Source organism: Coloeus monedula (genome assembly GCF_965178545.1).
Source record: "Coloeus monedula genome assembly, chromosome: 9".
Classification (NCBI taxonomy): Eukaryota; Metazoa; Chordata; class Aves; order Passeriformes; family Corvidae; genus Coloeus; species Coloeus monedula.
Genome location: NC_138789.1, coordinates 7,562,550 through 7,579,181, shown reverse-complemented (window position 1 = coordinate 7,579,181; position 16,632 = coordinate 7,562,550). Strand labels below are relative to the sequence as shown.

The 16,632-nt window shown below is 46.1% G+C and overlaps 1 protein-coding gene across 3 annotated transcripts in view; it reads right to left on the bottom strand.

Annotated features, from left to right (window-relative positions):
- Positions 1 to 13,736, bottom strand: part of TEDC1 (tubulin epsilon and delta complex 1) — a 67,808-nt gene extending 54,072 nt beyond the window's left edge. For all 3 annotated transcript variants that reach the window (XM_082287667.1, XM_082287668.1, XM_082287669.1), the window contains exons 1-3: positions 13,564 to 13,736; positions 12,558 to 12,636; positions 7,007 to 7,209 (exon numbers count right to left, since the gene is read on the bottom strand). In XM_082287667.1, coding sequence (XP_082143793.1) covers positions 7,007 to 7,209; positions 12,558 to 12,636; positions 13,564 to 13,722 — 441 coding nt within the window. In that variant the 5' untranslated portion in view covers positions 13,723 to 13,736. The remainder of the gene's footprint in view (positions 1 to 7,006; positions 7,210 to 12,557; positions 12,637 to 13,563) is intronic.
- Between the last annotated feature and the right edge of the window lie 2,896 nt (positions 13,737 to 16,632).

Sequence of the window (16,632 nt, the reverse complement as noted above, 5' to 3'; positions counted from 1 at the left end):
TCCATTACCACTCAGATCTTAACTACACTAAGCACACAGCCTGATATCACAAAGGTGGGTAGGAGCATATTTAGATCCTCACTGCAGGGCTCAGGAAAGGCAAGGCAATCACAAAAATCAAGCCAATGAAGTGCTTCTGCAGCTTTTACTGAGTGCTCGTTCCGAACTGCTCATAATTCAGACAATGGTTTTGATGTGACATAACATATGTTAACTTCTGTAATTACACATCTTTAAACAGAAAGTAGTTGGTTTTTTTTTTAATTAAACACCATAGCCAGAAATAACAGCATCAGACATGCTTTCTTAATTAATACAGCCATATATCTATCTGCAGGAGGGGAAAATGTGAAAAGGAACAATCTGAACAGATGAATGAGAAAGGGACAACACTATTTTCATTAATAGCACCATAAACAACACTAATTGGATTTCCTCCTAGACAAGGCTGGATCCAGATTAGATTTATGCAGGGAAAGATAGATGGTGTAAAAACCCACTCCCACATGGTGCACATACCAATTAAATCTCCAGATATTTGCATGGAAGAGCAAGTTTTCCACAAACATAGGTGCTCACAACATCAAAGTTACGCTCACGTCGCATTCAGCCATTAAAATAAAAAAAAACAAAGTCCTGTGTTTCCGCAAGGCCTTTTAGCTTTTAAGTTTCAATGCCTTTTGTAAAAATTACTACTCACAACAGCACTCCCAAGAGCTTACTCTTGGCAAAGAGTGAAAAAGAGAAGGTGCTGAGGGAAGACAGAAAATGTGAACACAGCTCTTACCCATGCCTGCCTTGTTCAAACAAGCCTATCTGGCAGCAGCCACAGGCCTGAGGCACTAGAGCAAGTGAGTTCTTTATCCCATCCCTCCTCACTCATTTGGGAGGTTCTTTAAGAGCTCTGCAATACAGCAAAAGCACTATGCCTTTAAAAGAGCGTGGCAGCGCTGCCTAATCTTTGGAGCTGCAAGGCTTTAAAAGAACATTAAAATCCCAACACTCACTGCATTACATATTCAGACAAAACATGGAAACTAAATATACTAAGACCAACACATGACAGGGTAGACCTTAACTGGGAGAGCACAGCGTTCTGCAGGGCTCATGAAATGCAATACACAGATAAAGCCTTGCAGGGCTTCTCCTCTGCCTGCAGCTGCAGCTCCCCTTGCTCACGGCCATTTGCTCCACTGTGGCAAGAGAGGCAGCCCTGGATAAAGATGTAGCTCCCTACAGCAACAGCACACTGGAGCTAGAGGAAAACAGGGGAAACAGCACCTGCCCTCCAGGAGAGAGGAGGCAGAGCTCTGCCATGGGTAGGAGCCTGCCAGGCCCCTCTTCATACACGAGAAGTCCTCCTGAGAGAAAAGTGCTTTATTTCAAAGGATCCTCCCATGTGAGTTAAACCCAGGTCGCTTACAGTGGGACACCAAAGCAGAGGTTGACCACATTTAAATCAAAAGGCTGCAAAGATAATCAGGACATACCAAAGGTACTGGCTGCTCCCTGTCACTGGAGGGCAGGAGAGGCCCTGAAACATCTTAAAATCCCTCTGTTTCACCAACTGCCAAGGAAGGAGCTCCCTATGCAGCATTTCAGCAGAGTACCAGGTAAACCTTCCTACTAGCATGCCAGTCCTCATCATCTTCTCCTCACACAGCTCAAGTGACTCCAGTGCCTGTTGCTGAACCCCATCCAGAACACATCAGCTGTAATGTCAGGTTCAAGAAATTTTGCAATTCGGACATTACCAGAGACACAGCAGACTCAATAAATTATAAGCCTTTCTGATCAGTTCAGACTTGTCTTTTAGAGTGTTTTACTTTGACATGCTGTCTGAAAAAAAACCCAAACACTTCTTAATTGTGCATTCACTGTGTCAAGCAAAGACAAATGTTGGTAACTACACATCCTCCAGTGCAGCACAGGAAAAAGGTACCATGACAAGTTCAAAGTATGCTACAACAGACTTGTCAGCCACACTGAGGTGAGGAAAATTCTGCAGGAGAAACTTCAGGGATCCTGCACCCTCTGTTCAGGTTTCACAGATGGCTTTTAAAAAAAGAGTGTTCCTTAGCAGCTACTGAATCCAGCAACAGTAATTGCAGGAAAAGGGCAAAAACATAAACGGTGAGAGTTACTAGGAAGACAGCACGACAAAGAGAATAGAAGTGTAAGCTCAGGGAGTAAGGGAGGAAAATCAAAAAATGAAAGCTGACAGACTAATATAGCCCATAAAGATCTGGAAAGTAATTATGCTTCTGAGTCAGAATCAATAAGGTTAATAAAATTCCCTCCTCTATCCTCACTGGAATAGATGAAGACATGGAAAAAAATGCAGAAAACTTATTTTCACTGAAACTAGTGCCAAAGGTTTGCTGGTTTTCTGCTGGGGGGAACATCGAGCTTGGCTGCTACTTTAACACTTTCTTCTAATAACATGGTTTATGGAACAGCAGTGACTGTCAAGTTTTCTGTAAAAGAAAGGCAATTCAACAAGATTAGACCAAGCATAAGCCTTACACTACACTGGAAATAGCCAGTGAGCCAAACTAGACTGTGACAAACAAGAGATTAATCAAATTGCAAACCTAAGAGTCAGAAGGCATGTTTATCTTCATTTTTGCCCACCAGAAGTAATTAAACTGAGTTCACTTTGGCATGCTAGAGACACATGCATGAATTCCAAGTACAAGAGACATAATAGCTCTATTTGTTGATTACTGTAAATTCACAAAAGGGGAGGGGCATCCAATTTCACTCAGAGGGCCAGAAGCAGACAGAGGGAATTAGTGGAAACAAGAACCAGTGTTTGTATGACATCTCCTGATGATCATGAGGGATATAACATCACTACACCCATTTAAAAAGCTCAACAGCCTCCACGCATAATTAGATCACAGGGCACACAGATTAATTTCAGCTGTAGAAATAAAGGCAGTACAGGCAGTATTCCTCCCTGGAAACAGAAAGAATATGTGCTCACAGAGTACTGCTATTACCTGCCCAAACCATCACAGATTTGGAGAAAGCTGGGATGGTATCACTAAAATTTAAAAAGCAAGGTAAATATAAATTAGTCAAATACTGAATGTGCTAAAAAGGGAAGTTTATATCAATTACCTGCTTCTCAGAGACAATGAGAACTCCCCAGGTGTGCCTTGCAAGTTCAGTGAAGGAGAGGGCTTCACCTACAGGTTTTCAGCTGTGTCTTGTACACCAGGATTTGTTATGTGTGAATAGGAATCAATGAACGGCATTTGAGAATAATGTGCCTGTACACGAGCACCAAAGGAACAGAAGACATTGAGACAGACACAACAACAGTGCCTATCTGAGATGGAAATCCACGAGGGCTGTCACAAACCTTTGAAAACCAAGTCCATCAATTACTGGCCCAGTGCTTTAAAGCAATTAACAGGTGAGAATTCCCAAGCAGACACTTCGGTAAATCAATGTGAGCCTCCAATTCAGATTGTACTTAAGTCTTTATAGATCCAACAGAGTTAGTGATTACTTCCTCTAAAGAGTTGGCCCATGCAAGGTTTGAACTTTCACTTACTGCTTCTGGAGTCACCAACCTGCTGACAGATGAGGACAATAAATTCAGAGAACAAACTTGAACTACTGGAGCCCAGCTCTAGACTTTACCATGGATCCCCTCCTCCTTCTCCTGCTCCTCCTGCCTGCACAGCAACACAGTTTGCTCCTTTAACTGCTTCCCCCTCCAGTTTACAAACTTCACATGCTAGAAGGATCCTCCACTCCTGCTCACCAGGGCAACCTGCCACAGGCACCAGGATCCTGCTCAAGAGACTGCACCACTGCCAAAGAGTAGGAGCTGGAGGCCACGAGAAGAGGTGCCCTGAAGGAATCACATACCTAACACACAAAAGCAGTCACAGAACCCATAGAAGCACCCCAGGCTACTAACCACGCCTGTCCTGACCTACACACACCTCACAGTGAGTATTGATTACATTGGCCACACTAAGCACCACCTCTTACCACCTTTCATCATCTTTGAGTTTGTAATTTCAGGAATCACTTAACTTTTGATTCTGAAGATCTAAGGGCATGTAGAAGTAAGCTTGTGGAAGCTTCTCCCAGCTCAGGATCTAAAGATTAAGAATTCCATGCAGAGCTTGAGCTCTTTGTCCATCATGTGTCATGAATACCCTTGCACCTCTAAAAATCTTTTAGAGCTGATGGAAGTGTTCAATTTGCAGGGAAGAAAACTGTGTTGCTAAGGAACTGCAAAGGAAAAAAAGGTCAGAGTGTGGTATCTGAAATGAAATTAATTAATTTAATTGGCCCTTAATATGTTGAGTATTTGGCATAATAACAGCAATTTAGCAGGCTTTAGGCTTTGTTTCAAACTTAGGCTGAAAGAATAGTCTGAATTTAGATCTATAAATGATTGCACACTTAATTTAGGGATTAGCTCCATTCTCTTTTCTCACACAACAAACGCTGTTCATTTTTGTGGATTTCACACAAAATTTTAAAAGCAAACCACACGAATATCAGTTTGAACTACAGCTATGCCTACTGTTATTGAGACTCCTTTTCTTTTAAATGAAGACAAAGGGTCAGGATTCTCTCCAAGTTTCTTCTCACTAGCAGACCAACAGATGTACTTTTCCAGCAAGTACTGGCTTTCATGCTTTGCTCATTTTGGCAGAGATCTCAGCCATGCACAGAACCAAATACTATCTCATGGATTTTTGTTTTGCAACATTTCACTTCAGGAAAATATTTTCAATTGTTTGTAATCATTGAAGATTCCGTACCGTGGAAGATTTTTCAAGTTCTCAACCGAGAATTTCATTTCAGTTGTTTTAAAGAGCATTTCCTTTTCTCTCTTCTATTTTTTGAGACAGATCTTTCCTGAGTGAAGGTTTTTTCCTCTTCTTTTACCTTTTTCCTTCACTTTACTTAAACAGAAGAGTTAAGACTGCAGAGACTACATCTCTGGTGTGTTAGCTTACAAGATGTCAGGTAGCAAAGTAACAACCTCACCTTCCCCCTCTCTAAGATTTTGGGGCTCTGTTGCTGAACACTGTCTGGCTGATAAGCAGGCTTTGCCACATGGTTATCTCACAAAATAACAGCCAGCAAATAACAGTATCTAACAACAAAAAAACTGTGACAGTTTTACGAAACAAACAACAGGCTTTCATGAGTGGTTTACAAGGAGCTGATCTACTGACCAAAATGAGGTGTGTTACCCACCTATCTCCTCCTCATCCACCATTGCCACCGTGCATCCTTGCCAGTGCATTCCTAGATCTTCATTTGGTTGGTTCTTAAAGGTTGAATTTATTGGTTTTGCAATGCCTAGTTGATCAAATAAAAGATAAGACCTCTCCCTCAAAATTCCATTTGTTTTAACTTTCTTGTGATGGAGAATCACAAAACCCACTATTTATGCTGTAACTCCATTCTTTTTTCTTTTTTTTTGCCTTGCAAATATCTATTTATTGGAGCATGAAAACTGCTGGATCAACACCATACAAGAAATGTTTCCATTAATACAATGAGCTTTATGTACACAAGCTAACTCCAACTTCCAGTCTATACAATTTTTGCCTGGTCTATTGAAAAAAGAAATTTCAGACTCAAACCTTTCCCAACACCGTTTTGGACAATTATTGGGTAAAAACATTTAACATGCATTCCATGCTTTTTGAGAAACACAAGTACAGGAGGTGAGAATTGCAATGAAAGACACACCAATATGTGTGGCCGTAAGAGATAACATTGTATTACCATAGTTCTTTCATCCCTTTTTGGGAAATGCAAAACTTAAAGCCTTCAGAGAAAATAATACAGGTGCTGCCCCATTCCCTGAATTCATGTCACATTTTTGTAATAGAAATTAATGACACAAAAAAACCTGCCACCACAGATGAAAAACAAGTGAAAGGTAAAACAGAGGTCTGAAGTAAAAAGTTCTCCAGCACTATGTTTTTTTCTGAAATCTCAAGGCACCCTTCACATAAGTGCATGGCACTGCCACTCACAGCTCAGCCTCTTGTGCTCCCTCTTGTGTGCAGCAAATAATTGTAGTGCAGCAAGAGTGGTCCCTTTCCTCAAAATACTGCTTATAATGTTGTTACAAAGAGGATTCTTTCCTTTGAACTGTCTTCCATTTGTACAAGTGTCTTCCTTCTGGTTTTATATTGCAGCTTTCCAAACTTTTGTTTTCCTGCTTTGCTGTCCCCTAAAAAGGCTCTAGAAAACCAGGCAGCCTACAGCCTAAGGAAAAAATATATATGGGGTCATGAAAGACCACAGGCCTTAGACATCACAAGATTATCAGCAGGTAGGGTTTCTGACCTACAGTGCCCTTTACAAAAAAACTAAAAAATTCTGTGAGCCTGTCATTTTGAACCAGGCTGATAAGTAATGAGTGTCTGACTAGAAGACAGTTACTTAGAAAAGACTTTCTATGTACTAAGAGCTTTTTACTGATGGAAAAAACATACTCCACTGTGCTATCAAAGAGGTTAAAATGTCATTAGTAACCTCAAGAGCAGTAGCTGCCACCTGAGATCCTGTTGTTTGTAACAAGTATTATTTGCCTTACCCTTACTTGCTCTACCCAGTGCCAGCACAGCCAGCATTCACTGCTAACCTGTTTGCCTGCCCTGCAGAACCATTCATGGTTCAGTCTGGGAGCTCAGAACTCAGAAACAAGAGAGATTAAAGACATTCACTTACTTGCACTCCTCCACAGCGGTCTCACCTAGACTGGAAATAGAAATCAGGGAATTCAGGCAGGGGTGGGAGTTTGATAAAGAGAAAGAACCCAGATGACCTGCACATAGAAAGCTTAGAGAAGGGAAAGAAAACAGATGCTGGCTCCTGTAAGACTTTTTTAAAGCTGAAGTCATTTACCTGTCAAGGTACCACGCATCACACACTGGTGATAACACAGCTGCTGTCACAGAACATGACTCATGGACAGGGTAAGGTGGAAGGACACAACCATGCTCACCGTGCACACAGAGGTTTCATCCCCAGTCTTTACTCTGTTCCGAGCCAGAAGCTGCTCCAAGAGGCCCAGTCTGTGCAGCAGCCAGGAAAATGCCAACAGCAGTTCCCGACTTCCCACGGAGCCATCAGGGGGGAGCTGATGGAGCTGTGGCCTGTCATAGCCATGGTACCACAGCGCTGACTTCACAAACCTGATCTGGGTATCTGAAAAGAAAACAATTGAGAATAACACACTGCACACAATGCATTTATCCACTCAGTTCCAGAAACTGCTGCCTCCTCTGAGGGTAATATTTTTAATCCAGCCTCAGGCAGACAGTGGGGACTCAGTCTACATCAACAACTGGTGAAGGGCAGGAGCTAAAGGGTAAAAGCCTTCTTTATGCTGCCCCATTCTGATTACAGGAACTACTGCTCAGGGAAAAGAAGAAATTCAAAGTTGGGATTAAGACCAGTAATGGCCTCTTGGAAATTAACAAAGGCAACAAAGGTAACTAGCCAACCCCACTACAACAGGACTCCAATTCACCTATTCATTTTTTATGAGTCACCAAGCATACTATGAATTAGTAAACACTCTGAATCACTTTATTCCTGAACTAAACAGGAATTTAGAGATAGGAGTTTCACAGCCTGCTGCAAATCTCTGAGCACCAGAGAGCAGAGATAATGCAGCACAGCACATGGGCTATTAAATTCTCAGGAATGCCCTGATCCATATTCCTTCACACCAGCAAATGTTACCTGACAGCTACAAGACAGGCACTGCAGGACTGTAAAATACTGAGGAAACACAGAGAAAGTTGTTATTTAAAAAGGTTCTGCACAGTAAGCCGTGGCTCTGTCCTAAGTCAAAAATAGAATAAAGAACATAATTAGGAGGACAATGAAAACAACACATACTGGCTAAGAACCAACAGTTGTAAAAGGAAGACCTGCTCAGAAAGTTTCTGGAATTCTCCAAAGGCAACAAGAAGCAAGTGATTAAGGAAGATTCAACCAGTGCAAGACATTTAGACTTCCCACTGGGATTCAGCTTGCACAAAGAAACCAAGGCACTGCAGTGGAGGGAGAGGAAAAGCCCTTGAATCAATGACAAGTGCCCAGCAGACAAGAACCAGAGGGCAGGAACAAATAGTGGTTTCACATGAGGGCTCTGTGCTAAACAGCTGCTGTTCAAACAACTCAAAATGACACTTAGACAATGTGACACTGACAGAAAACTTGCTGCTGATGTGATATTAGTAGTAAAGAATGCAGGCAGATCACGAAGGACTGCAGAACCTTGAGCCCAAGCTTTAAAATGACAGATAAAAGTATTTTTAGAAAAAATGAAAAATTACGTACTCAAAGAAAGAAACGTTCCTAACTTTACTGACATAAGAATGAGCCTGGAACTGATCAGTGGACTCAGGAACACAATCTCACATGATAAGGTTTTTAATGACAGTGTCACAATTGGTTCTGACATGCATCCAAAGGCAAACTCGATGTGAGAAACCTAGAAAGGACACTAAACAGAACACAAATACCCACCGTGACCCTTATTTCTTCACTCCCACAAAGGCTACAGAAGATTTAGAAAGAAATAAAGAGAAAGGACAATTACAGAACAGCTGCATTGTAAGAAGCAATGAAGTAGGACAAGAAGATGAGCAAGAATGGGTATGACAAAACTCTTCAAAATCACGAGTGCTGTGCAATGGGTCAAGAGTGGATAATTTATTTGCACAACATTCAATACAAGAACTGTGAGCCACCAAAGCAAGTGAGTCAAACCACAATATGAGATGCTCTTCACACACGCAGCAAAATTCTGAAATTGCTCACTGTGGGACACTGTGGACTCTTAAGAGTCACCCAGGCTCAAGGAGGAACTGGATTTACAGAACAGGACTTCATGGAAAGTTATGAAACACAAATGTATTCTCTCTGGATTGGAAAGTCTGAGATGTAAACTACTAGAGGCTGAAGGAATATTCCCCCACCGCGTGAAAGCATCCATCTAGATTTGCTCTTTTCTTTCCCTTGGGCATTCACTTTCACACCTGTCACAGCTGGGTGGAGCTAGAGGAATCTACAGTTTGATGCAGTTTAGGCATTTTTACAAAGCAAAAGACCTAAATCACTCCATTTGCTCTTTCCACAGAACCTGTGAATGAAACAAGCAGCTTCCCTTCCCCACGTTATGGTGGCAGAAATGCCTATGGCTTGCTAAAAATCCTGCCATAGATGCGCACTCCAATCCCTCAAGCACAAGAGGAGCATGGAGATATTACAGATTTTATTTTGATCACTCTTGAACATTCTGATATGAGCAGGGTTTTTTTGAGGTTGTCCTGTCCCTTTTTTGTGTGCACTTGTCAAGAAAGGAACTGCCATAACAGGTAAAGGCAGAAACACTCCAAAAGGAAGGATGATCAGTTCATGCTTTCCTCCTTTTTCAAAGCAAACAAGCATCCCATGCTGCCATCTGCAGTTCAAGGAGCTCCTCTAAAAATCACATATCAAAGTGGTGGAAAGGAGAGCATGTCAGGTGGTTTTTTTTCTTTTATCACCATTTCCCTGCTCTGATATATCACTCAGGCAAGATCCACCAAGGCAATCCACCACCTGAATTTCTGTGTTCTGTGTTTCTGTTCTGGTCCTTTATCTCCCCCTCTTTCATGTATCCCTCTGCAACACACTGCCCTCACAGGAGAAGGCATAACTGGTGTATCAGTCAGGAACTGGGAGTGAGCAGCCAAAGCATGGATCTGGAACTGGGGCTCAAAGAGCCTTCCCATGACCTTAGAGAAGTCACTTTATTTTCCTCACATCTGGAGTGCTCTACTTAAAAGGCAACAGTGATAAATGGCAATAAAGGTTATGTAAGCACCCAGGACCAAGATGGATTCCTCCAGAACATGAAACCAAGAGACAGGAAAAAACATCACTCAGATAGAAGATAACACCAGTCACTCAGACACCTCTTTGACATCTTCTTATGGCATTAGGATTAGGTAATTTATAGACAACGACCTACACAGGCCTTCCAACTAATCTCTGTCTTCACATTTATTATTTACAAAAGTATATTCAGCAAGTGAGACCAAGCTGGGGAGGAACCTCAGGGTTCAGCTCACTTAGAACTATACTCAAGGCTGTGCTCTTCCACTGTGAGTCCTGACAAGTATTTTGAGTGATTTCCAAGATGATATTCAAATAAGGTATATGGACTATCCTAGCAGGCTAAAATGGAAAGAAACTATAAACCAAGTACAAGAACAGACACATACATTACTTCATGCACTCAGACAAGAAACACCTGCATAGGTAGTGGTATTATGGGAAACTACTGCTTCAGAACATTTTCTGCTACCTTTGTCAAACAAACAAAAATATATTGCAGCTCCAGACCCCTTTCCCATGCTATAAAATCTGAGCAGCAGTTCCAGAAAAGAAATGTTTCCTCCAACTATCAAAATGCATACTGCACTGCTACCTGGTGTGGCTGTCAGGTTGTTAACCAAATTCATCAGCCTCCATGAAGAATGAACAAGCAGCATGAAACCATTAATCATGATTTCATCTGCAAGATTATGCCTGGAGTACTATCACACAGCTTACTCTGACTCTCCACTGTCCAGAGACACACTGCTGTGACATGTTTAAGGGGCTGGAGTTTGCAAACAGTTTACACCTAAGTTTACAGTAAGTGCTTTTCACTGTGTGAAGAAAAAATTCTCCCAGAACAAGAAACCAGGAGCCAGTTGCAGAATTTTCTAACCACTGACTGGCAGGCTTCAATAGGATTCCTGAACCGGCCAAAGATCAGTGTTTCCTTTGGAAAAATAAAGGATACAAGGCCACTGGAGAATGGCTTCTCTTTTCCAGAAAGCCGTATCTATGCACACAGTAACCCTTACACCAAACGAGTCCTCACAGCTCTCCTCTGGGATCTGGCAACTGCTGCTCTCCGTGCTCTAACCAAGGTAATTAAGAGGTTGTACAAAAAGAGCAAAGAAGAGAAATGCTTGATCTGTGGACTAAGGCACTAGACTTGGATTAGAGGAATCTGTTTCAATTCTCTACTGTACAGCAGGATTCTATACAAACCTGAGAAAGTTATTTAGTGCCTATGCCCAAGGCTTATTTCATTTGCATTAAATACACAAGAGACCAGAGCTGGCGCAGAGAAGAAAAGCAGTAATATATTGATTGTGTTCACAGCAGACAACTCATCCACTTGCCAAGCAAAAGTAATTAGTGTCATTTGAAAAACAGTACAGCTCTCCAACCTGAATTTCAGCTTTAATCACCAAGTTGTGACTAAAAAGGTTTCTAAAAATCAGCTGAGCAGTTCTGAGCAGAACCACACATTGCTACCTCACAATACAGCAGTGGAGGCTGTGTTTGCTCTCTCTAGAGCCAGCAACCTGCCACATGCACTTGGAAATTCCGTCCCCAAATGCTACAGGCAATTAGTATGGGAGCAGCCAGGATCCAGTAAGGTTGCACATGTGCAGGACCACATCCACGATGCTGTGGGAGACAGTCAATAAACAGACTTGCCATATACGGCAGATTGTGGATGACTGGAAAAATAAAAACAGCCAAATGAAAAACAGAAGTCCTCTGAGTAACAGGACTTCCTGCTGAACTACCAGCAAAACTATGCTGGTTTTGATCTGCATTCCACAATTTGTAACCTTTTTTAATTCCATTTACAGAGCCAGCAAACTCTCAGCTACTCAGGAGCTTATACAGTGCTGTTTAGGGTGTTTTGCTTTCAAGGGCAAAAGTCAATTTTAAGTGGTTTTGGTATGAGGAGACCTTGATTAATCACAATACAATTCTTATATAATGCAAAGGCCCTAGATAGACATGTTTTATTGAATTCTCAATGAAAAGGCCCTAGATAGGCATATTTCAAGAGACAAGATGAGGACTGGTGGTGTACTTGGAATAACATACATTTAAGACGTAAACAGTCTTCTGCTATTGTGAGAAGCCAACCTACATTCAGCTCCTCTCTGGAGTAGTGGCCCTGTCCATAAAGACATTACTCACAGTCCCCCTAGAATAATCACACACACTCTATTTCTTGTTCTGTCTAGAACTTCAATCCAAAACACTGCCTTTATGGGTCCTCATGTTGCAATTCATGGCTCTGACACAGGACTGGATAGAAAAGTACCAACAGAATCATGCATGGAATAGGAAAAGAAGGAATCAAAGGAAAACCAAATCTATTTCTCTAACTGTCTTTGCAGATACTGAGAATGCATAACATCATTGCAGAGATTTACCTGCAATAAAATGTCAAAGAGATGCAAGAGCCTGGGGAAACATCCAAGTTTCCAGGATAAAGCACATCAAAGAGGAGCAAACCCACCTCACAGTACATTTACTCATCAGTAAACCTGGTGCCCAGTACGTTGGTGGCACAGGTATTCAAAATGGAGCACTCACGACAGGGAGCAAGGAGCCACGTAAAAGGTGCTACAAAACTAGTCCCAGTCCTTCCCTCGACAGATGGAAATTGCAGGCAGCCAGACTGACCACGTTACCTATGGCGTCAGACTCTGTCCACCTGCTCCCGTGGATCTGTTTCAGAAGCACATAGAGCAGCCTCCAGAAATCCAGGCTCTGCAAAAGACAGGGGTGGAACGGGAGATCAGCAGGCAAAGTATCTGCCACATTACTTACTCTTAATTAGGCAATTAAGCCCATATCTGAACATCATACATGGAACAGCACACCTGCATCCAGCCAGCACCATCTGATCACGTAGGTTTAGGTATTACCTGTTGCATGAACACAGAATCTACAGAAAGGTGCACCCAGGAAGAAAAGGGCTAATGCTGGCTGTACAGCAAGACCCAGCACTTCTACGGTGAGACACATGTGTAGAGGAGCATGGATTCCAAAATCTGCTCTGACACAACCACATACGGCACAACTCACCAGTAGCCAAACAAGCATTCGAACACTGGTAATATCTGACCATGACAGTGCCAAAAACTCACAAACAAGAGGCAGCACAGAATGAGCTGGAACTAGGAATCATTTCTTGGCCATGCAAGGACAGCATGGTGACAAACTCAGTGATTCTTGCAGCTGGAATTTCAGTCAACACTCGTAAAATCCTTAAAATAGCTGAGGAAGGGAGGTACCCTGTGTGCGAGCTGGAGGCCTCGGAGGCAAAGCAGCAACACCCAAGCTGGGGTACAGTAAAGGGCAGCAAACCTCAGGTGACACTGAAAGGTGTTACAGACCACGGTGAAATACCAAGCCTTAAGTTAAAACCACAGCAAGACAAAACCTTTCCCAGAGCAGCGAGTTTGCTGAGAGCTCCCTAACACGTGTCAGCTGGGCCCACACCGAAGCGGGACCACACCGAAGCCCCGCACGCAGGTGCCTGTCCCAAGGCTCAGCGCCCCTCGCGCTGCCATCCAGACCCCGTCCCCGGGCCCAGCCCCACTCGGGGCTCGCTCCCCGCTGCCCTGTGCCTGTGCCCCGCAGGAGGCGGCGCGGGGCGGGCGGGGGTCTCCGGGCGGAGCGGCCGGCGCTCACCGCCTGCGGCCGGTCGAACCTGGCGCGGCGCAGGGTGTCGGGGGCGGGCCGGGCGCGGGGCGGCAGGACCCGGCACAGCGCCCCGACGGCAGCGGGCAGCGCCCGGCCCCGCTCCCGGCCGCGCTGCTCCCGGTGCTGCTCCCGCTGCCGGCCCCGCATCCAGCCGCTTCCCGCCGCTCCCCGGCCTCGGCGGGAGCGCCCTTCCGCCCCGCCCGCCCGCGGCGGCGCCCCCTGGCCGCGGGGAGGGGGCACTGTCCCTGCCGGCGGCTGCCGGCGGCTCCCGGACCGCCGATGGTCCCGGTGCTTATTCCGCCTGCGCGCGTGGCTGGGGCCGAGAACGCTCCGGGCCTCCTCAGGCAGTGCCCCCACACATGTCGCCTCCCACTGCTTACACGTGCCCTGAGCCATGGACGCGCCTCCTGCCCCGCCAAAAAACACGCGGGGAAGCCCTGCGAGCTTCCCCCACCCTTCTTGGTGGACAGAGCTGGTGTAAAACCCGGCTTCGGCTCTTCCAAAAACAGCTCTGCTGCAGTCAAAACAGCTTCTCGGACGATGGGAGAGCACAGGGTTTGGCAGCAGCAGGTCTGCAGATATCCCTGCCTGCCTCTTGCTCAGCGGGCTGTGATGCGGCCTGCTCGGGTCCCCAGCATATAACCCCTTAAATGAAGCAATCCCGGGGATTAATCCTTGGGGGCCCGTGGGGGAGAAGCGGATCTGCTATTTGGGAGAAGCCGGAGTTCCTGAGAGAAGTCCACCCATGGCTAGAATTTCCAAAACCAAAACCTGGCATAGAGATGGATTCCTGCTGCGGATTTACAGAGGGAGCACAACTGGTCTGTGCCAGGGACACCAGTCTGCTCCGCCAGCACTGCGGGGATCCTGCCTGTGCCTGGACATGAGACCTGCTGGAAGCCCCCACTGATGGTTTCTTGGCCAGTTCCCCAGTTCATAGTCCATTTAATGTGCTCACTGTGGATCTAGCGTGATGCCTGTACTTTTTTTTCACCAGTATCTGAACAACATGAAACAACATGTGAAATTCCTTCCCGCTACAAAACAGGCTCTTGCAGCCAAATGGCTGCTTGCAATGAGGAGAGAAATCACAGTGGTCCGAAGAGACCTCCAGCCAACATGAACTGTGTGTGCACTCTTTCCCTCTGGTTGCTCCTCTCCTGCCTCCCACCCCTGTGCTTCAGAGCACAGCCCCTTCCAGTGCTGAGTGCTGCTTTAGAGCTCTCCCAGTCCTGTGGATCCTGGCTCCTGCTCCCGCCAGCCCTGAAAGGACCCCTGGGTGTGAGTTATCCAGGCTTAAGGATTTTTAAAATATCTTCTCTAGCAGCTGTTGTCTCACATCCTCCTTTCCTAATGGTCTGGAAAGCATTTTCCTTATCCCTTGTCCAGTTCTAGCTCAGCAATCTGTATCCACTTCTTTGCTCTCCTTCCTCACAGGCTTGGCATTTCCACATGGTTCCTTGCCTTTGGTTTCCAACAGCCCATAAAATCCTTTTTTATTGCCCAGAGCCTTATCGAACCTGGACAATCCTCTGCTGTCTTTGGCATCCTTCTTGGCTTTCCACCTTGCTGCTATCGGGCGCTGTCTAGCCCCTCCATGACACATCACTTGTCTGTTTTCCTGTCCCTGCTGCAGTCTCCAGGCAGGAGGACCTTCAGCTGGAGCCAATTTCCTGTGTTTTCCTGACCACTCCATAAACCCTGCTCAAAGCTATCCCTGTCCCCACACACATTCCTCTGTCTAGGCCTTTCCCCCCCTGGGGCAGCTGCTGAGACAAGGGCTCTCCTGCATCACCCAGTGCACACACAGTGCGTGGTTCTGTCCATCACCCCTCGTCTGGGCTCCTGTCCCCCAGCCAGCACACCAACCCCCAGGGCCAGTGAACATCACCAATCAGCATGGGAGCAGCAGCTGAGATTCACACCATCCCAGCACACCGAGAGCCCCGTGCCACCTCTCCATCCCGCTGGCCAAGCCAACCCCGTGGTACCCCAGCTCGGGCTGGCTGCCCTCCTGGCCAGCGTCCCCTGGTCCCTTGCCCTGTGACTCTCCCGGCACGCAGCCCCATGGGCACAGCTGACACAGGACGCCTGGCGCTGCAGAGGGCTGGCACTCGGCCACGGGCAAGTTGGACGCCAGGCAGATCACTCCAGCCTCTCTGGCGCGGCACAGCACAGCGGGTTCTCAGTCCCGGCATGCGAGGCCCCACTTATCTGCTCTACCGGCTGCCTGGGCAGTTTTCCCAGGGTGGGAGAAGCCGATGGGAAGGCGATGGTTTCCTGCTGCAGAGATGGACCATGTGCGAGGGACAGACTAAGGAGGTGACGGTGTGACAGCCCCCAGTGTGCTGTCCCAGCAGGGATGGTGATGGCACCCCACTGGCAGCAGAGCCCCTGCCCTGCTGCATCCAGGCCACCCTCACGTCCCCTCTCCCAAGCACCAGTCCCGTAAGGACTGGCAGATGGAAACAAGCAACGGCTGGCTGACTTCAGCACACAACCCTGATGTCATCGTGGAGATTGGAAGCCTCCAGGACCCTCTCTGTGGAAAGAGGAAGCAGGACAGAGCTAGCTTATTGGTTAGTCCCCTGGGTCCCAGGCACTGAGGCAGATTCGGGGCCAGCGTGGCAGCGGAGACCACAGTGGGAAGGGAAAATCCGAGCACATACTGAGGGGCCAGGGATGCTTTACCTGGGAGAGGCCACTGGACTTTGCCCTCTCTGGGTTCCCAGGCTCGTGTGGTGCCACACAGCCGCCCATTTTTGGCGTGATGCGTCAGCTGTGGTCATTTCTGTGCCGGGTGACTCAGTGGGGCCAAGGGCGCCTGTTTGCACCCGTGCCATGGCAACTCGCCACCACACATGGCCCTGCTGTGTGTGCAGGGTAGCCAGAGATGATGACGGCAGCGCTGTCCCATTGCCTCATGCTGATTGTATGTGATAGCGGCCATCCCTGCCCGCTCCGGCAGCAGCACAGCTTCCTGATGTTACCTCAGCCCCACTCTGCCAAGGGGAAGGTATGAGCTCTCCTCCTGGAAAAACAACTCCTTTGGTCTTT